At 40.4% G+C, this 22,456-nt stretch overlaps 1 protein-coding gene across 1 annotated transcript in view; it reads left to right on the top strand.

Moving 5' to 3' along the window:
* The first annotated feature begins 3,979 nt into the window (after positions 1–3,979).
* Positions 3,980–22,456, top strand: part of NR5A2 (nuclear receptor subfamily 5 group A member 2) — a 115,616-nt gene continuing 97,139 nt past the window's right edge. The window contains exons 1-4 of the mRNA XM_075320954.1: positions 3,980–4,142; positions 6,975–7,093; positions 7,800–7,941; positions 12,843–13,489. Coding sequence (XP_075177069.1) covers positions 4,061–4,142; positions 6,975–7,093; positions 7,800–7,941; positions 12,843–13,489 — 990 coding nt within the window. The 5' untranslated portion in view covers positions 3,980–4,060. The remainder of the gene's footprint in view (positions 4,143–6,974; positions 7,094–7,799; positions 7,942–12,842; positions 13,490–22,456) is intronic.

Genomic DNA, 22,456 nt, shown 5'->3' with positions numbered 1-22,456 from the left:
GAGGACACAGACAGGAGGACACACACAGGAGGACACACACAGGAGAACACACACAGGAGGACACACACAGGAGGACACATACAGGAGGACACACACAGGAGGACACTGACAGGAGGACACACACAGGAGGACACACACAGGAGGACACACACAGGAGGACACTGACAGGAGGACACACACAGGAGGACACAGACAGGAGGACACACACAGGAGGACACAGACAGGAGGACACACACAGGAGGACACACACAGGAGGACACACACAGGAGGACACAGACAGGAGGACACACACAGGAGGACACACACAGGAGGACACAGACAGGAGGACACACACAGGAGGACACACACAGGAGGACACACACAGGAGGACACACACAGGAAGACACAGACAGGACACAGACAGGAGGACACACACAGGAGGACACACACAGGAGGACACAGACAGGAGGACACACACAGGAGGACACAGACAGGAGGACACACACAGGAGGACACACACAGGAGGACACAGACAGGAGGACACACACAGGAGGACACACACAGGAGGACACACACAGGAGGACACACACACAGGAGGACACAGACAGGAGGACACACACAGGGGGACACAGACAGGGGGACACACACAGGAGGACACACACAGGAGGAAACACACAGGAGGATACACACAGACAGGACACAGACAGGAGGACACACACAGGAGGACACACACAGGAGGAAACACACAGGAGGACACACACAGGAGGACACAGACAGGAGGACACACACAGGAGGACACACACAGGAGGACACAGACAGGAGGACACACACAGGAGGACACAGACAGGAGGACACACACAGGAGGACACACACAGGAGGACACACACAGGAGGACACAGACAGGAGGACACACACAGGAGGACACACACAGGAGGACACACACAGGAGGACACACACAGGAAGACACAGACAGGACACAGACAGGAGGACACACACAGGAGGACACACACAGGAGGACACAGACAGGAGGACACACACAGGAGGACACAGACAGGAGGACACACACAGGAGGACACACACAGGAGGACACAGACAGGAGGACACACACAGGAGGACACACACAGGAGGACACACACAGGAGGACACACACACAGGAGGACACAGACAGGAGGACACACACAGGGGGACACAGACAGGGGGACACACACAGGAGGACACACACAGGAGGAAACACACAGGAGGATACACACAGGAGGACACACACAGGAGGACACACACAGGAAGACACACACAGGAGGACACAGACGGGAGGACACACACAGGAGGACACACACAGGAGGACACAGACAGGAGGACACAGACAGGAGGACACACACAGGAGGACACACACAGGAGGACACAGACAGGAGGACACACACAGGAGGACACAGACAGGAGGACACAGACAGGAGGACACAGACAGGAGGACACACACAGGAGGACACAGACAGGAGGACACACACAGGAGGACACAGACAGGAGGACACAGACAGGAGGACACAGACAGGAGGACACACACAGGAGGACACAGACAGGAGGACACACACAGGAGGACACACAGGAGGACACACACAGGAGGACACAGACAGGAGGACACACACAGGAGGACACAGACAGGAGGACACAGACAGGAGGACACAGACAGGAGGACACACACAGGAGGACACACACAGGAGGACACAGACAGGAGGACACAGACAGGAGGACACACACAGGAGGACACAGACAGGAGGACACACACAGGAGGACACAGACAGGAGGACACAGACAGGAGGACACACACAGGACACAGACAGGACACACACAGGAGGAAATACTCAGGGGGACACACACAGGGGGACACACACAGGACACCTCATTCTGCAAATTACTGTGTGCATTCATGGAGGCAAAATCAAAATTCTATTTGAGCATTTCTTTCACAGAGTAAATTCAAATGCAATTGATCATTATTCCTATGATATAGCGATAGATAGATTAATATATATAGATAGATAGATAGATAGATAGATAGATAGATTAATAGATATATAGATAAATAATAGAGATAGATTGATAGACAGATAGATTGATAAATAGATAGCAGATAGATAGATAATAGAGATAGAAGGATAGATAAGAGCTAAATGAATGGATAGCTAGATAGATATGTAGAAAAGAATAGAATAACACCACCCACTAAACAAAAATTCTAACTGCTATGATATATCAAATAATAAGAGAAGTAACATTCCAAAAATGAATGCAAACTCTGTGGACTTCTATTAGTTATGTAGCAACGTTTCGGTTTTCAGAATCTTTTTCAATCCTTTAACGTAATAAAAATCCATTTTTTTTATCCATTAGCTTTTGGAGTTCTGCCTCTCTTTTATTGATAGATTGATAGATAGATAGATAGATAGATAGATAGATAGATAGAGTGAAGGAACTCTTGATGTGAGATTTCTTCTGCATTAGTACAGATCCCAGAGTCTTGTCCAGCAGTAATAATGTTCACTCACTGCCCGTGAGTGTACCTGATAGTGTTGGTGGAATAATGACCTGGGTGATGGGAGGGGGTAGTTGTCTGGAGGACGGTGCTGGAATGACCTGAGTGATGGGGAGGGGGTAGTTTTCCTGAGGACGGTGCTGTAATGACCTGGGTGATGGGGAGGGGGTAGTTGTCCGGAGTACGGTGCTGGAATGACCTGGGTGATGGGGAGGGAGTAGTTGTCAGGAGTACGGTGCTGTAATGACATGGGTGATGGGGAGAGGGTAGTTGTCCCGAGGATGGTGCTGTAATAACCTGGGTGATGGGGAGGGGGTAGTTGTCAGGAGTACGGTGTTGTAATGACCTGGCTGATGGGGAGGGGGTAGTTGTCTGGAGGACGGTGCTGGAATGACCTGAGTGATGGGGAGGGGGTAGTTTTCCTGAGGACGGTGCTGTAATGACCTGGGTGATGGGGAGGGAGTAGTTGTCAGGAGTACGGTGCTGTAATGACCTGGCTGATGGGGAGGGGGTAGTTGTCCGGAGAACGGTGCTGTAATAACCTGGGTGATGGGGAGGGGGTAGTTGTCAGGAGTACGGTGCTGTAATGACCTGGCTGATGGGGAGGGGGTAGTTGTCCGGAGAACGGTGCTGTAATAACCTGGGTGATGGGGAGGGGGTAGTTGTCAGGAGTACGGTGCTGTAATGACCTGGCTGATGGGGAGGGGGTAGTTTTCCTGAGGACGGTGCTGGAATGACCTGGGTGATGGGGAGGGGGTAGTTGTCCGGAGGACGGTGCTCATACATTTCTCTGTAAATCTGATACATAGACACATCTGCTCCTGAGGTCACTGGACCTCTGTACAGATCGTCCGTCCTTCACATATACTCTGTAGATTTTGGGGTTATCTTCTTCTTCTAATGATCGCTGGTGATAGATCAGGCTGATAAAACCAATGTTTAGCTGTTTTTTGTTACATCTATTTCTGATAAATCTTAGTGACCATATTTATGCTCCCTGAGGGCTGTGTCACAGTTTTCACAGATTCCATAGATCATAAAGTATATTCTACATTGTGTCCTGCCATGCACACAACCAGGAGAGGATCACGAGACTGAAGACAGCCCCATCACTGCCGATTGCAGACGATTTTAATATTGTATACTATTATTACGGACATATCTTGCTGTGACTCGGAGGTGAGTGCACTGTGTTGCTCCCTGTTATCAGCCTCTTTAGATTGGAAGAATTGGCTCACTGCCCACCCCAGATCTGCAGCGCTGACAGCCCTTACATAGTGGCACATGTATGTGTGGATGGGCGATCAGCAGCTCTCGCCGTGCCCATGTGCGCTCCGCAAGAAGAGCAGGAATGTGCGGGCTGTAGACACAACACCGGGAGCAGGGCAGGGGGAGGGGCCACGGTGACAGACGCCCCGCCCCCCGGCCTCACACGGCTGACAGCACAGACCGAGCGCACAGTGGCCGGCGGCGCTGGAGGTGCGGGGAGCTCCGTGCTGCACACACGGGGACACATGCTGCCCCGCACACACCGCCGCACAGCCGCGCTCTGCCATGCTGCCCAAAGTGGAGTCCGAAGCCCTGGGACTGGCCCGGTCACACGGAGAACAGGGGCAGATGCCGGACAACATGCAGGGTAAGTGCATAACCGGCCACAGCTTGCCCCGTCCATGTGCCACCCTAAAGCAGGGCATACAGCGGTGCTATGTCCTGTACCATACACCTGTGTGTACACAGGAAGAAGTATCGTGTATATAGGGGGACATGGACATAGAAATATATGTATGTATATAGGTGCACACACAGCTATGTGTATATATGGGCATCACCTTTGTGGGATTATATATACAGACAGAAATATATATATATGCACACACAGAAATATCTGTTCCCTCTTTGTATATATTATACATATATATGTAGTGTATATATCTTTCCTGTATATGTCCGTGTGTGTAGTCAGATGTGTGCGGTCCCCGCTTTCTGCCCTCGGGGGTGGCAGGGGGTGTATAGGGCATCCCACTATGGATGGCGCTGACAGTGAGAGCACGATGTGTGGAGAGGGGAGATGGCGGCTGCTGCACGGGGTGTTATATTATTATTAATTATTACTATGTGATACAGGGAGTATGATAACAGTGTAGCTGGATAATAATCCTGCGCGTGCATTGTCTACATTGCCCCGGGCTGAGTATTAATCGGAGACTTTAATTTATAAGTTCATCTTTTATGTCTTATATATGACTTTAGCTTCTTTTCCTGGTAACTAATTGTAACACAATTCTATCCGACACTCTGACTGTAATGTGCTAAATCCCATCACGGATGTGGAGAGATGAAACATATTGCTACAATTCATCTTTGCACTGGTGAACATCTCTGGACTGGACATCAACTTATTTCATTTTGCTGGGATAGGTCAATTTCCTTTTGCTGCACTTTACTTTTATTTTATAATTAATACATTGATTAGCCTCATCTCAGTATAATCTGGTGTAGACCTGGATAGGACTTTGGATTGTGAGATTCTTCACTGACTTTGGATAGATTGTTACATCAATGTTCATGATTTCTATATGATACATCATTATCATTTAGCTGAATGCAGGTAACTGGAGAAAAAAATCTCACCTTAGAATGTCTTGCTTATATATATATATATATATATATATATATATATATATATATATATATATATATATATATATATATATATATATTATATTTATTATTTTTTTTGGTATATATAATATATATATATATATATATATATATATATGTATATTACTCTCTCTATATTTGTTTATATATATACAGTACATACAGTATATATATATTATATATAATTTTGCTATATATATATACATGTTTTACTCTGCGTAAATATATCTGGAGCCAATAAATATATTCAAGTACTTTTCATTAAAATTTCTTTACAAACTGTGCTTATTACACAGTTCACCACAATGCAGCACAATATATGTATGTGTGTGTGTGTATATATATATTTGTGGGTGTGTGTATATATATATATATATATATATATATATATATATATATATATATATCTATATCTATCTATATATATATATATATATATATATATATATATACACACACATACTCTCTTGAAAATGAAAGTGCCATATCTGAGACCACTTGGTTCAGCTGTTTTGTTTTGTACATTCTACTAATTCTCATTTTACACATTCCTGTTTTTAGAATATGCAGAAAGCTTTAAGCATTTGATAGAGTAATTTTGTTTCAAAGTAATTTTCTCAAAGAACAAAAGTCCAAAATGTTTGTGCCTCCCTGTCAGATCTACCAGTTCTGAACAACTGCATAACTTTTACAGTTTTTGGTCACATTTCAGGGCAGAAATAAGTTTCTTCTCGGTGAATTTCTCAGCAGACATCTCAGAGGAATATACTAAGTCTATAGCCTGAACAGTCATCAGGGCTTTTAAATGATTTTTTTTTACATCTAGCTTATCTGAAAGTAAATGGACTATTAATGTAGATCCCTTCAATGACATATTCTTTTCCTTTTAGAGAAGCTACAAATACAAATGGTTCGAAATTCCTAATAACAAATGTAAAATGTTTGATGTTAATGTAGCTTAAAAAGGTACATGAAATTACTGATGGATACAATATATATTTAAATTTGGGTTATATATGAGGATTTGACCAGTAATCCAAAGCCCTGTAAATAAAGCATAACAATTATTTATTATATTTTTGAAAGAGTCTTAGACCTTTATTTGTTCTAAGTACATGTGTATAAATATATATGTGTGTATTTATATATATATATATATATATATATATATATATATATATATATATGATTATATAATGTAACTATAAATAAAGATAATAATGTATTAGGATTATGACATACCTGGTAACAGTTGCAGAAGTTCTCCGTAGTGTTTTGCTCATTTATTAATAGCTTACAGACATTCTTCATATATTTAAAAAAAAACAGTTTTGAAACAACAATGTATCTGTTATTTTGCTAAACCTTTAATTGAAGCAGAACCGTTATCTGTACCTTTGGCCATATATGTATTTAGTTATATTAAAGAAGCAGATAGGTATATTAGCTATGGGAGGGCACAAGGTAATAACGTGGAATATGTGAAAGTTTGGAGTTCACTTTTGCAGGGTTATGTGTGGCTGTTGGGTTCTCTGTACACCACTTAGTATAGCAGATCAGAGAGCAATCCTAATGGGTGTGGTGTAACCTTCATGTCTCAGCCATCAGTAACAATTCAGTGGCCATCACTTACTGTATCTTACAAATTACTAGACACATGTTGTCTGTGCCAGAAAGATCCAACATCTGAAGTCTATCTGAACAGTAGTTTTAATGCAGTGATACAGTGTATACATTTTATGGACTGGGCTTGGACTTCATAATTAATGTTGTACAAGTACTGAGTTTGTGCCTCCTCTTCATTCAGTGTCGCAGTTTAAAATGATGGGCTACTCGTACGATGACGACTTGGAGGAGCTGTGTCCGGTCTGCGGGGACAAGGTTTCTGGATATCATTATGGACTGCTCACCTGTGAGAGCTGTAAGGTGCGGAGATGTTTTAATTACTATTTGATTTTTTTCCAGTTATTACTAAATTAATTCTCTCTTCTCTAGTGACAGTTTACCATCTCTTCTTTCCTAAATAAAAAGATAGATAGATTAGATAGTCAGATAGATGGATATAGATAGACAGATAGATAGATTAGATAGTCAGATAGATGGATATAGATAGATAGACAGATAGATAGATTAGATAGTCAGATAGATAGATTGATTGATTCATTGATTGGATAGATTTATAAAATGATAAGTGAATAGATGGATAGATAGATCAATAGATAGATTGATCGATTAGATAGTACACATAGGTGTATGATCTAGAATGTTTTAGGATATGTGGGGCATTTAGTTCTAATTTGGAGAACAGGCTAAAAATCACTAAATCATATATACATATAATAAATGCATAAAATCTGTCACTTTCTATATAGATATTTGCTGTTATTGATCTCCGTAAAAAGATATCAGATATCTTAATTCAACAACTACTTCTAGATATTGTGTAAATATTTTATTATGGGCTGTTTGGGTGATATTCATAAGTTGTAAAATAACACATGTAATGACAGAATGGCCGATTATTGAAGTCTTCCTTAAGCCATTTTCTAGTGTTCTATAAGAAATAGGTAAGGATCCATCAGCCTTCATGTGTGTGTTTACTGATTATTCTGTCTTTCTCCATATTCTCTAGGGTTTTTTCAAGCGAACAGTTCAGAACAATAAAAGATACACATGTATTGAAAATCAGACCTGTCAGATTGATAAGACCCAGAGGAAGCGATGTCCTTACTGCAGGTTTCAGAAGTGTTTGAGTGTAGGGATGAAACTAGAAGGTAAGATAATAATGGACGAGACCTGAAGAGGTATGTGCAGATGGAAAAAATGGAAAAAAATATGTACATGTATATAGGTAGATAATGGGTAGGTTATTCCTTATTTTTTTTTTTCAGAACAGATTATTACTATGCACATCTAAAGTAATTCTAGCAATTCATACCTTCATGGTAATTCCTAGGATTCTATTGCTCTGAATTGTATTAGTGATATTTACCGTTTATGTTTTACTTGTGTACAATAGTATATCAGATATTTCATTAGATATCTAGAGGTAGGTTTAGACATAAATTCTGCCTTGACCACACACAATGACTAATCTAATATCGTCTCAATATTGAGATATTATACAGATATTCTCAAAAGAACAATTTTCCCAAATCACTCGAATTTCATTGTTCCCATAGGAAATCCTTGGCGAATATTTGAAACAAATTGAAGTCAGCTTTATAAGTGATTGAGTTAAGTTTTTAAAACAAAGGGACAAATTCAGATTTTTATCAGTTAGAAGGCTCAGATCATGGTTGGATGGGCACTATATCTATGGCCGCTCACTTGTGCATGCAGTGAAAGATACACAAAAATGTGTGATTATTGCCCTAACCATTGTTACAATAGATAATGATATATGTAATAGCCTAGATTGTGGTGTATCTGACCATATGGTGCAACTGCAATCTCACTATGTCTGTCCGGCTCCAGTCGTAATGTGTGGATTATTGTTAAACCCAGAACCCGATCACAGTTTATATTGAAGTCACACTCATTTAGTAGAACAACGTTCTTCAATGATTCTAAATATTCTAAAAAAACAAATCCAAACAAAAGTTAACTTGTATTTAAGAAGAAGGACAGAAAACATTTTGTTTCTTCTCATTTCCCTTTATCTTTCTATTTTCTGGATGCCGACAAACTGCTTGTTCTGTCTATTGTATCCCTTAAAACACATGAATTGGATGCAGTGATCATTTGTACAGCATATGGAACACATTTAAGAGTGAAGAATGAACACTATGAGATAATACACATATGTATATCATAACGCAATACGTCTGCTATAGAAAAAGTCTAAGCAGCTGTGAGCAGTTGAGTTTTTTTTTATAAGTGCCAAAAACATTATATACTGATTTAGGAACATTATAGTATATATACAATATGCTTAGTATTAATTTCAGAGTTTGTGCTTTCGTTTGAGAAGATGAAATTAGTAAAAACCTCAGTTTACTGTAAGTCCATTTCTTAATATATTATATAGAAACTTAGTTCCCAAGGTAAAAGAAACCTTTTTTGACATACATTAATATCACCAACTGAAGGTATTTCCCCTCAAAAGAATAGTATACTTGTACATTAGAGTGAATCTGCAGGTACAGCAGCTGTGCCCGCAATCAATTACCAAAAGGACGATGGCTCTGAGTGAAAAAGTTTCGCTCTTGGCACCCTTAATGCAAGAGTTAAAGATGTTTTTGCACATTGCGTTAAATAAATCATTTTAAATATTTAAAGACGTAAAAAAAGTAAATTCTAAAAAAAAATTGCCCATATTTTTCGTTACTTACATGAACATGAAGTATGAAAAAATGTATAACTTGTTCCACAATAAATAAAATAAAAAGAAAACTTATGTAGGTATCCTACAAATTAAAACAGGTAATCCTATAAATAAAAAGTATTGTTTGCTGGATTGCAGGGAAAAAAATGAAACATTTCTCTTTTGTCTTTTAAGCCAAACTAGCTTTTCTTCCAAATAGTTAAAGTGAAGCTCTGTAATTAAATAACATTGATTGTATAGATAACTGATGCATCATGAAGTGTATTTCTGATAGGTTTTCATTTAGTATTTCTTAGTTATAAACCCGGCCCCCCCAATATAATCAATAAGATTCAATAGACAGGTTAGGTGATATGGACAGGTCTTCTCAGTCTTAGGCCTCATTCACATACTATTTTGCATCTTTTTTAGGCCTCTTTTGACAGTATGTTTTCCCATCTTAAACTTTCTTGAAAGAAAAAGAAGTAAAATTGCCTGTAACATGCATTGTATATTTTTGTTTTATATGTTTTGGTGGCAATTTTTTTATTAGGCTAGTTTTGCATATGCCTCTTTTTGACTTCTTTTTTCCAAGTCCTTTGAAGAAGCTACAAAAATGGCAGAAAGAAACATCACCTACACTAAAAACCCACAGGAATATTGCACATAAATGCAACATGCTATGTGCAAATTCAGCCAAAAGCCAAAATCAAGAGTAATTCTTAAAAAAATGTAAACATTTATACTTTTCTTTTTCAACTGAATGCTGATCCAAAGTGCAACTATGAATAAAGCTTAAATATGTGTCACTATTTAGTACTGAGAGCTGAGGTTTTGGATGTTCATTTGTTAATGATCCAACTGCTGTAACTTAATCTTGATGCCCTGGATGTTCATAATACGGTCCCATGGGGTATCAAGGTGCTAATGTGCCAAGCAGAACCACGGCTCAATTAGAACGGCACACTCAAGGCAAAAATTAAGCTACGCTACTTGTTTACCGTTCAATGTATCATTGGAACTATAAAAAAATGCAAAGAGATAACTGCAAATATTTGAAAATAGTGAAACAAAATATGTCAAGTATCTTCAATAAAATAGTGAATGTGTATGAAGCCAATGTTAGCCCAGGGTGGAGCGTGAAAGTTAAGTCATTAAAATTGACACTTTTGAATTCCTGCTCTTGTATATCTGGTGACCAATCAGTCTCCATGCTGCCTCCTGTGTGGCCACCCTTATTTCATTTCTGCCTTTTTTCCCCTGCTTCTTTCCTTGAGACCAAGGAAATGTATATAGAGGTTTTGAAGTATGAACAACAGTGATAATCAATTCTGTAATTTATTATAACAATCAAAGCTTGCACGTAAAACATTTTTTAAATACTGCAAAACAGTTATGTAAAAAAGATCTAAAAAGTTAAGATACTTTACCCATTAAAATTAAAGGGTACATTGACAGTAAGGGATGTGATACAGCACTGGTGTCAATTTTCCTACATAAAGGTCTATTTACACTGCGTGATGTGCAGTATTAAACAATTGCCGGCTGGTCAGCTGTTTGCCGGTTGGCGGTTGTTTAACAACACAGGCTTACATCTAAAAAGTTAAGATACTTTACCCATTAAAGTCAAAGGGTACATTGACATTAAGGGATGTGATACAGCATTGTTGTCAATTTTCCTGCATAAAGGTCTATTTACACTGTGTGATGTGCAACATTAAATGACTGCCGGCTGGTAACCTGTTTGCCGCTTGACGGTTGTTTAACAATACAGGCTTACCTGGATTCAGATGTGCTTGGAACGATCTGTAACAGATTGTCCAAAGCACCTTGGATGCGATTTACAGCCCAAGATGTGCTGCCGAGAGTGATGTATGTGCAGCACAAAAGATCATTTCACCCAACTATCAAGCGTTTTGTTTGTTCGTTGGATAACCAGCACCTAATTATTATACACGATTGTCGTGAAACAAGCGTTCATACGAATATTTGTTCATAATAATCTTGCAGTTTAAGTACACCTTTATGTAGATTTTGCTGCGTTAAGTACATATTCCGGGTTTTTGCTGCCTAAAACCCCATCATGTACTTTATCTCTTAATATTGGAGCCCACTAGCCTTTAATATATTCTATAATAAACACGCAGACAACATGCAGTATAATGAACTAAATTTCCGATGACACGGGAATATTGTTTTTTCTAGTCCTAAACCTTTTTACTGTTGATGACGGCAGTTAATTTGGCAAGAGCAGGTTTAGAAGGAAAGGTCACTCAGGTCAACCAAACCACAAATACGTTTTCTGATTATCACTCTGCAAGCGATCTGTTCATTTGGGACGTCAAACTTTTTTTTCACCTAAAAATAAAAAAAGGACACTTTTATAGGTTTCCAGATGTGGAAAGTATAGTATATAGAAAGACTGAAAAGAAAAATAAACGTAGCAGACAGGGAAATGTGAGAGCACACTGGCTTTTTCCTCTGGAACTTTCTCCAGAAAAAAGAAAAAAAATACAAAAAAAAAATCTCTGTGTCTAATTATTGAAGGAATTTTGGAATTGTTTGAAAAAAAAAATCTATATTACAACTACATATATACTGTATATATGTGTGTGTGTGTGTGTGTGTACGGCATAGTTATACTTATTTATATATTATCTGTCTGTATTAAAGCTCCTGTCTTCTATAACTCATTCTCCTTGTAATGGCACCACAGTGTGTACTTTACTAATGGCCCTATTAAACTTAAATTGCAGCCTATAAATTACTGAGATTCATTAATTGCAGAAGTCTTTATACAAGATGTGTATGTGAGATCTCCATGCATTTTTAATGGGGGTGTAATCACTCCTTTGCATAAGAGCCACTGGCCAAGGTAGGCGCAGTCAGTGTCACTTGCTATCCCATTAAACTTGCACCACAATGAAACTTACCGCTGTGACAAACCCCATTAAAATCGCCCCCCTGGCTGCAGCTGAACCACATTTCTTCTTTAATTATTCCTAAAACTGAAGACTTTGCTATTCAGGAGCTTAAATGAAAATAAAATCAAATTTTCGTTTCTGCAAGCTGACACCATTATGTAGGGTTCCTCATCAACACAAAGGAGAACGCTATAGAAAAAGCATGGATGGGGCAAAAAAAGCAATTTAGTAACCATGTATGTACAGAGAATATACAGGTGACTCCTGAAGCCATTATATAATGTGCAAGCAGTGCTAATATTCCTATTTTTATCTTCTTATACAATGCTCCTTTTCTTATTCCATGCTACTCTTGTGTTTGTCACCGCTGATCAAATGTATTGAAAGTATTAGGAAATTATAACCTTTTGCTTAACTTTGATCTTTGCCTTTCTGTATTCTACAGCTGTGAGGGCTGACCGAATGCGTGGAGGGAGAAATAAATTTGGGCCAATGTACAAACGGGACCGAGCTCTCAAACAACAGAAGAAAGCTTTAATCCGAGCCAATGGACTTAAACTGGAAGCTATGAGTCAGGTCATCCAAGCCATTCCCACAGATTTAACTATTTCTTCGGCTATCCAAAATATCCACTCGGCATCCAAGGGTCTACCTCTTAACCATGCCGCCCTTCCTCCTACAGACTATGACAGAAGCCCCTTTGTGACGTCACCTATCAGCATGGCCATGCCACCTCATGGCAGCCTTCAAGGTTACCAAGCCTATGGCCACTTCCCCAGCCGTGCTATCAAATCGGAGTACCCGGACCCTTATACGAGTTCTCCAGAGTCTCTAATGGGATACTCTTATATGGACAGTTATCAGTCCAGCTCCCCTTCCAATATCCCACACCTTATAGTGGAACTCTTGAAATGTGAGCCCGACGAGCCTCAAGTCCAAAGCAAGATCATGTCATACCTACAGCAGGAGCAGGCCAACAGGAGCAAACATGATAAACTCAACACATTTGGACTCATGTGCAAAATGGCCGATCAGACATTATTTTCCATTGTTGAATGGGCGAGGAGTAGCATATTCTTCAGAGAATTAAAGGTAAGACTGGCTGATCTGGCTGGTAATTATCTACTCATCTAATAATTACCATTTGTAAATGAGAATAAAGAATAGTTGAACTATTGGAATAACCACTTAATAACCAGTTGACATTGTATCTTTTACAGCAGTTAGTGGGGTGAGTTTTCCTTAGTTATGGGGTGACAGCAAGGGCGTCTGCCGACATAAAATACATCAAAGAATTCAATTGATTCACATTCAGTAATTGCTGTATTTGTGCATAGTACAGTCTTGTAGAGTTCACTTATAAACTCGTCGGAGTTATTGAAAATACTCACAGCTGACCCACGGGGTCAGGATTTTCCACGGCAGTGCTGAAAGGATGTTTAATTATTTAGGCTAACAAGTCATATATAATTAGGCAGCATGAAGTGTCTTAGATTTTTTTTTTTCGGTATAAAAGCAGGAAATGTCTTTAACTGGCTTGATGAAAGCAATGTTCAGGTCTGTTCTTTCAATTACTGATCGCATACAGCAGACACAGCGGTGGCCTATTGTAAAGGCAACTGGATTGTACAACTTCCCAAGGAGTTGTTAAAAAGGCAGTAATCACTTTCCAGCTCCTTGTCATGTGCATTAAATGGCTAAAGGCTGTGAAAAATACAGCAACATATTTCAACTGGTGCTTAACCTGTCTGTACGAAGTCCGCAGGATCATACACTATGCCTATCATCTGTACAGTATCACTCCCTACTGTCAATGGTAAATTAACTTAGAGCTTTCCAGTCCAGAGGTAGATCGACTTTGACCATAGGGCTAGGGCTATAATTATGGGAACACACAGAAGCTCAATCTGATCTCATTGGGAACATGATCGGAAGTGCATATATTCATATATCAATTGTGTTTGATCATGGGTTTTTTATTACATATTTTGTGTCCCGGTGCAGATCTGAACTTACTGCTCATTATTGAGGGTTAAAACTCCAACCCTAAAAGATGGTAAAATATACCGCTACAAATACTATGAATTTGTAATAGAGATAAATATTTAAAGAAGGCCTCTACTCATTGTGGTCAAGACTTCTGGACTACCTTCATTGTCTTCACACAGCTATTCTAGCACTGATACCACTGTCTAGGGCTCTGTTCACACCATTGCAGCACACTGCTGTATTTATCCAGAAAAAAATAGAAGTCTGCTAAAAACCTAATAATTCAAGATCTGAAAGTTATGTTTTAGAGTCTTAAATTGATTCTTAAAGAAACACTCCAGCAAAACTGATTGTGTAATGCCTAGTTTATGGCCTGAGTGGTATAGCACAGTAACACGCACTGCCCCCTCAGGTCAGCGCTGGACAATGCATCAGTTTTGCTTAGTTTTCCTTTCAGATTATTTTCATGTGCTCATTGAAAGGTCAAGTGCACATGGCCGTATTTTTGGTCCGAGTGCTGTCCATGATAAAACAACATTGCATGGGTAGTACTAAGACCAGTGTTATTCATTGGGACAGTGCAGATGAGTAATTTTTTTCAATGACTCATTCTGTGTGCAAAATAATTTGCAGTGTTCACTAGTTTATTCCATGTTTAGTCATTCAAATCCATGGGTGCACAAAAAAAGTGATATCCCATACAAAGGCACTGTTTTTACGGATATGTTGCAATCCTTTAACATTGGAGACTATATTTAGTCGTGTACTTTTTTGTTAACTGCTGCTGTGTAAATTGGAATGTACATGGATGGACAAATACAAAAAAATCGTTTTATGGATGAAAATCAGACAATTTTTTTATACATTTTTATGACCCTTGCCATTTGATTTGGCATATGCAGAAATGTTAGCTGATCACTCATCAAGTAGACCTGTGTTTTCTTTTTATTTATTTGATCGCACAAATTTGTTCAGTACAGTAGTGGTATTGTGGTGCGTGAGCCTCTCCATTTGCGCCATAGAATATCAGTAAAGGTGCAGGTCACAACAATTTTAGAAATACAACTGACTAATCATTTGCCGAAACACAAAAAGGATCACGTATAATTGGGGACATTTTTTAAGTCATTTTTTTAAAATAAGAGTTCAAAATCATTGGGGATTCGCCAGTATTACAAACATTTCGCTTGCTATTTTTTACATTTGTCACATCGATAACCAAAACATTTCTGTCCAGAATTGTTAATCTAGTTTTTATGTTGGAGTGAGCTTGAGTCATTATTTGCAACTTTTTTTTTGAAAAATTGAAAAGGATAAATCCATCCTAAAGCATCTGTGAGTTTAACCATATTCATTTTGGTTGAAAATAAAGAAAAAAACAACAACTTTCAGAAAGAGCAAAAAAGAGAATGAAAATCTGGTGCAAGACTTTGGCGCATAGCAAAATAACTCCAAATAAATAGAGTCAAGGCAATAATACATAACCTGCGATACTTAGAAATGTGTAAAATCAAAATCATCCCAATTTATTATACAAAGTGATCAATAATGTAGATCTACATTCAGTTATGGGAGCTAATATGTATTGGATGCCAATTGTAACTATGCATTGTTAACTCAGAGGAGACATCACTCTGAAGTCCATACTTCATTCCCCTACCATTCAATCCTATGGTTACTTTTGGAAAGAGAATTTAAGAGTTAAACTTTTGAACCACAGCGAGAATATTTTTAGGGTGTAGAATAACTCATGGGTTGATATTCACATTCACTTGTTAAATACTATTGGGGTATTAGGCCTCATGTGCATGTTGTGTTTTTACCGCATTTTTTGGGTGTAGTTTTGGTACCAAAACTGCATGCATTTCATTCCCTAGCAAAGTCTATGAGATTTCAGGTTTTCTGTCTGCACGCTCCAGCTTTTTTTGGCTGCATCTTTGTGGTGACCACAAAGAAGCAGCATGTCAATCCTTTCTGCGTTTTTGTCAGTGTTTTTGAGCCCCCCCAGCAAAAAGATTTCAGTTAAAAAATGCACTGGACAAAAAGGTGGCAAAAATGCAACAAAAACACATGCGTTTTTTGGATGCGCACATACCCTCACTGTATTTACTTTGAAATGTTTCCCATTTTAATGTTACATAGGATAAGACTATGTTCACACAGGGCATCTTTTACTGCGTTTTTGGTGGGTTTTTGAGGTCACAAAGATGCATCTAAATGCATGCATTTCGTTCCCCCAGCAAAGTCTATGAGATTTCTATTTTGCTGTCTACATAATGCATCTTTTTTTGGCTGCATCTTGGCTGCGTTTTTGAAGATGCAGCATGTCAATTCTTTTTTGTGTTTTTGTCAGCGTTTTTGAGCCCTCCAGTCAATAGATTTGTCTTAAAAAAAGCTTTTGGCAAAATGCAGCAAAAACACATGCGTTTTAGATGCGTTTTTGCTGCGGGTGCGTTTTTTTGGGGCCAAAAACTCTGCATCTTTGTGGTTAAGAAAAGATGCAGTGTGTGAACATAGCCTAAAGTTGAGGGTTTTCTAAGCGTTAGATTGTGACCCAGACAGACGTACGGCCCCTGTAACCCCTGACAAGACATTGATATATGAAATGCGTGTTCTTCATTTTGCCAATTGTGCCGATGACTAAACAAGTGCAATATTAGTATATGGAGTATTACTGAACGAAGTGTTAAGTGTTAATGTACGGTGACAGGTTCACTTTAAGAATGATAACCCGATCTTAATTGCTTTATGAAATGGTAATTGGATTGTAAACTGTTTACAAGAAGCACATACTGTACCTGAGCCTGGGAGAAAACCGGCCAACACTATTTTAAACCATTTTAACTTTAAATACACCCCAAATAGTGCGTGGATCTTAATTTGCCTCATAAACAGAGGAAATATAATGAATAAAGTGTTCTGCCCCGAGCTCGATTTTATATTTAGCACTTCCAGTAATATGAGCCAAGTAGGAACAAAAGGAGGGATAAATATAGAAGTGGGATAATAGATAGCCGTGAATATTCTTCAGATAGTGTTTCCATATCGCAGGGAACGTTCAAAGGGGCAAGGGTTATTTTTAAGGATTTGTCAATTTAACAATGGGGCTTCAGTTTACTCTGCTGACTGCACTCATGGCAGCGATGTCTGAGCACATATGTGTATTATCTGCTCACAGGCACAATATGCTACACACGTTGATATCACATGTAACACGTCTGGAAGGGAAGACAGATTTTCTAGGTCAGTCTCTGGATCTGAACGACAGTTGAACACCCCACATTAGCCATTTGCAATACTTTTCATGTGAACTTTACTTTTCAATTCTTATATGTAATTCATCAATTAAAACATCTGCTCTGTTATATCTTAATTATCAGAGATGACTGTTATGTAGTTACACAGAAGGGGCCCCATACACATATGAGTAATTTCACAGACATGGTGTTTTAGGGGTTTTTTGCCAGATTTTGGAGAATCTGTTAATAAAAAAAAATCATGATATACTCCATTACCAGAGACACCAGAGAGTCAGAATATGGAGTGTCTACAGGTTCATATTGTGCACTGTAAGGCCACGTGGACACATTGAATATTTGGTGCGGTTTTTACCTCCGTATTTGTAGTGCCACATGCACACAAAAATCAAATCTTTATTTTTATATAGCGCTAACATATTCTGCAGCGCTTTACATACATCAGGAACACTGTCCCCATTGGGGCTCACAATCTAAAGACTCAGTATGTTTTTGGAGTGTGGGAGGAAACCCACGCAAACACGGGGAGAACATACAAACTCCTTGCAGATGGTGTCCTTGGTGGGATTTGAATCCAGGACCCCAGCACTGCAAGGCTGCAGTGCTAACCACTGAGCCACCGTGCTGCCCTACACATTGTGTATTTGATGGGTTTTTACCTCAGTATTTGTAAGGCCAAAGTACACATTGAGTATTTGATGTTTTTTTTTTACCTCAGCATTTGTAAGGCACACATTGAGTATTCGGTTAGTTTTTTACCTCAGTATTTGTAAGTAGTGTTGAACGATTAGTTAACTATTCGTACTCGATATGCTGTTAGCGAGTACTGTCCGCTACTCGCATATTCGCTACTCACACGAAAAGTATAGCTTTTGATTTACTCACTACTTAGCGAGTATTCCCCGTTGACTTACATTACGCCCGCTACTTGTAGCGAATATACGAGTAGCGGACAGTACCTGCTAACAGCATATAGAGTATGAATAGTTAACTATTCGCTCAACACTATTTGTAAGGTCACGTGCACAGATTGAGTATTCAGTGAGTTTTTACCTCAGTATTTATAAGGCCACGTGTACACGTTAATTATTCTGTGAGTTTTTTACTTCAGAATTTGTAAGGCTATGTGCACACATTGAGTATTCAATGAGTTTTCTACCTCAGTATCTGTAAGGCCACGTGCACATATTGAGCATTCAGTGAGTTTTTTACCTCAATATTTGTGAGGATAATAATCCAGAAGTGGTGCCCGTGTTTCTATTAGGCTGTGTCCGCACTTTGCGTTTTTACCTGCGTTTCAGCTGCGTTTTGAACTGCAGCGTTTTCATGCCAAAATGTATGAGTTTTGATTTTCAAGCAAAGTCTATGGGAAATGGGGATTTCTTGTGTGCACTTTGCAGTTCAAAACGCTCCGTTTAATTTGCATAATTTTGGGCAAAAACTCAGCGTTCAAAGAAGCAGCATGTCAATTGTTTTTGCCATTTGGGCTGCGTTTTGCTAATAATGAAGTCAATGAGAAGTTGCAAAAAGTAAGCAACATCAAAATTCCAGCGTTTTACATGCTTTTTAGCTGCAGAAAACATGCGTTTTGGACTACATAAACCAGGGCCGGCGTCAGCACCCGGCATACCCAGGCAAATGCCGGGGCCCTGGAGAGCTGGGGGGACCCACTCGGCCGGGCCGAGTTCCGGGGACCGCAGTCCTCAGCAGGAAACTGTGTCTGCCGTCCCTTCAAGGCGTGCAGACCACAGCATTCGCTGCATCCTCCTGGATTGAGCTTCATCTGTGGGCGGAGCTACCGCCCGGCATCCTCCTCGGTCCCACAGATGAAGGAGGCGCAGTGCCAGCCAGCGACCCCCAGCACAGCCCCTCTCCAAAGTGATCTGAGGGACACCCCTCCCCCCTCCGATCTGTATGTGCCCTCCCTGCCCCCCAATTTATGGGCCCCGGTGAATGTATGGGCTTCTCCCCCATGCAATGTATGCCCTGCCCACCCTCCCCTCCCCGGAGCCGTATATGTGCTGGACCCCGGAGCCGCGTGTGTGGGCCCGGCAGAGCCGCGTGTGTGGGCCCCGCAGAGCCTTGTGTGTGGGCCCCGCAGAGCCTTGTGTGTGGGCCCCGCAGAGCCTTGTGTGTGGGCCCTGCAGAGCCGCGTGTGGGCCCCGCAGAGCAAGGTGTGTGGGTCCTGCAGAGCAAGGTGTGTGGGCCCCGCAGAGCAAAGTGTGTGGGCCCCGCAGAGCAAAGTGTGTGGGTCCCGCAGAGCAAGGTGTGTTTCTGTCTGTATGTATGTCTGTATGTATGTATGCAGCAGAGCAGTGTGTGTCTGTATGTATGCATGCATGCATGCAGCAGAGCAGTATGTGTGTGTCTGTATGTATGTATGTATGTATGTATGCATGCATGCAGCAGAGCAGTATATGTGTCTGTCTGTATATATGTATGCAGCAGAGCAGTATGTGTGTGTCTGTCTGTCTGCATGTATGCACCAGAGCAGTATGTGTGTGTCTGTATGTATGTATGCAGCAGAGCAGTATGCGTGTGTTTGTATGTATGTATGCAGCAGAGTAGTATGTGTGTGTCTGTATGTATGCAGCAGCAGTGTGTGTGTGTCTCTCCGTATGTATGTATGCAGCAGAGCAGTATGTGGGTGTATGTCCGTATGTATGTATGCATGCAGCAGAACAGTATGTGTCTGTCTGTCTGTATGTATGTATGCAGCCGAGCTGTGTGTGTCTGTATGTATGTATGCATGCAGCAGAGCAGTATGTGTGTGTGTCTGTCTGTATGTATGTATGCAGCAGAGCAGTATGTGTGTGTCTGTCTGTAGCAGTGTGTGTCTGTATGTATGTATGCAGCAAGCAGTGTGTGTGTCTGTCTCTAGCAGTGTGTGTCTATATGTATGTATGCAACAGAGCAGTGTCTGTCTGTATGTATGCAGCAAGCAGTGTGTGTGTCTGTCTCTAGCAGTGTGTGTCTGTATGTATGTATGCAGCAGAGCAGTGTGTGTGTGTCTGTATGTATGTATGCAGCAGAGCAGTGTGTGTGTCTGTGTGTATGCAGCAGAGCAGTGTGTGTGTCTGTATGTATGCAGCAGAGCAGTGTGTGTGTCTGTATGTATGTATGCAGCAGAGCAGTGTGTGTGTCTGTATATATGCAGCAGAGCAGTGTGTGTGTCTGGATGTATGCAGCAGAGCAGTGTGTGTCTGTCTGTATGCATGTATGATGTGTATCTATGTATGTATGCAGCAGAGCTGTGTGTCTGTCTGTATGTATGAAGCAGAGCAGTATGTGTGTGTCTGTCTGTATGTATGTATGCAGCAGCAGTGTGTGTGTGTCTGTCCGTATGTATGTATGCAGCAGAGCAGTGTGTGTGTATGTATGCAGCAGAGCTGTGTGTGTCTGTCTGTATGCATGTATGATGTGTATCTATGTATGTCAGTGTATATGACTGTATAGATTTGTCCGTTTATATGTATTTTTGTGAGTTTGTCTTTAAATATGTATATGTACTTGTATGTATCTGTGTATGTGTGTGTGTGTCTGCGTCTTTATGGGCCCACTGGGACTCTTCCGCCCGGGGCCCACAAAAACCTGGACCCGGCCCTGACATAAACGCATGCGTTTATGACATCAAAATAATGGAATGATATGTCCCTTTACACACACACATAGTCCGACAATTAAATTAATTAAAAATATTAATTTATTGTTATTTTAGCCATAAATAGTATAAAACCGCTATAATTATATTAAATAAAACTATTTTCGTTCTCATTTATAAAATTATATTTGTTTTCATTTTTTTTTCCTTTTTTCATAGTGTTTGTATGTTAAAACTTTATTTAGTAGTGTGTTTGTAATCAAAACGCATCTGTCTTTAAGCAATGGAAAAGCATGTAAAAAGCGCTAATTTCTCGCATTTTCATGGTCAAAAGCAACTTTGGCAAAAACCATTTCTGCCAGAGGATGCGTTTTCAACTGCAACTACCTCAACGCAAAGTACGGACATAGCCTAAAGCGGGCTTTACACACTACGATATATCTAACGATATGTCGGCGGGGTCACGTCGTAAGTGATGCACGTCCGGCATCGTTAGTGATATCGTAGCGTGTGACAGCTATCAACGAGCAAAAATACTCACCTTCTCGTTCATCGTTGACACGTCACTCATTTTCTAAAAATCGAACGTCCAGTTGTTCAATGTTTCTGAGCCAGCACACATTGCTCCGTGTGACACCCCGGGAACGATGAACTGTAGCTTACCTGCGTCCTCCGGCAATGCGGAAGGCAGGAGGTGGGCGGGATGTTTACGTCCCGCTCATTTCCGCCCCTCCGCTTCTATTGGGCGGCCGCTGTGTGACGTTGCTGTGACGCCGAACGTCCCTCCCCCTTCAGGAAGTGGATGTTCGCCACCCACGTCGAGGTCGTTTGGGAGGTAAGTACGTGTGACGGAGGGTTACAGCATTGTGCAACACGGGCAACAAATTGCCCGTGACGCACAAACGATGGGTGCGAGTGCGATCGCAAATGCGCAATCGCATGACATATTGAAACGTGTAAAGCAGCCTTTATACTTTTCTTCTGATTGTCCCACTCCTGGTTTTGACTTACAAATACTGAGGTAAAAACTTACCAAATACTCAATGGGTGCACATGGCTAAGGCTATGTTCCCACCATGAGCTATTACTGAGTTTTTAATATTACAAAATTTCTGCACCTATTATGTAAATTAGGTTACTTGCATTTTTTTAAGTGCATTTTTATCGCATTCTTGACATTGTATTTTTTTGCCTCTTGTTGGCATATTATAT

This window comes from Anomaloglossus baeobatrachus, chromosome 8 (assembly GCF_048569485.1).
Source record: "Anomaloglossus baeobatrachus isolate aAnoBae1 chromosome 8, aAnoBae1.hap1, whole genome shotgun sequence".
NCBI lineage: Eukaryota > Metazoa > Chordata > Amphibia > Anura > Aromobatidae > Anomaloglossus > Anomaloglossus baeobatrachus.
The sequence above is the reverse complement of the archived record's forward strand: the minus strand, read 5'-3'. Positions and strand labels throughout refer to the sequence as shown.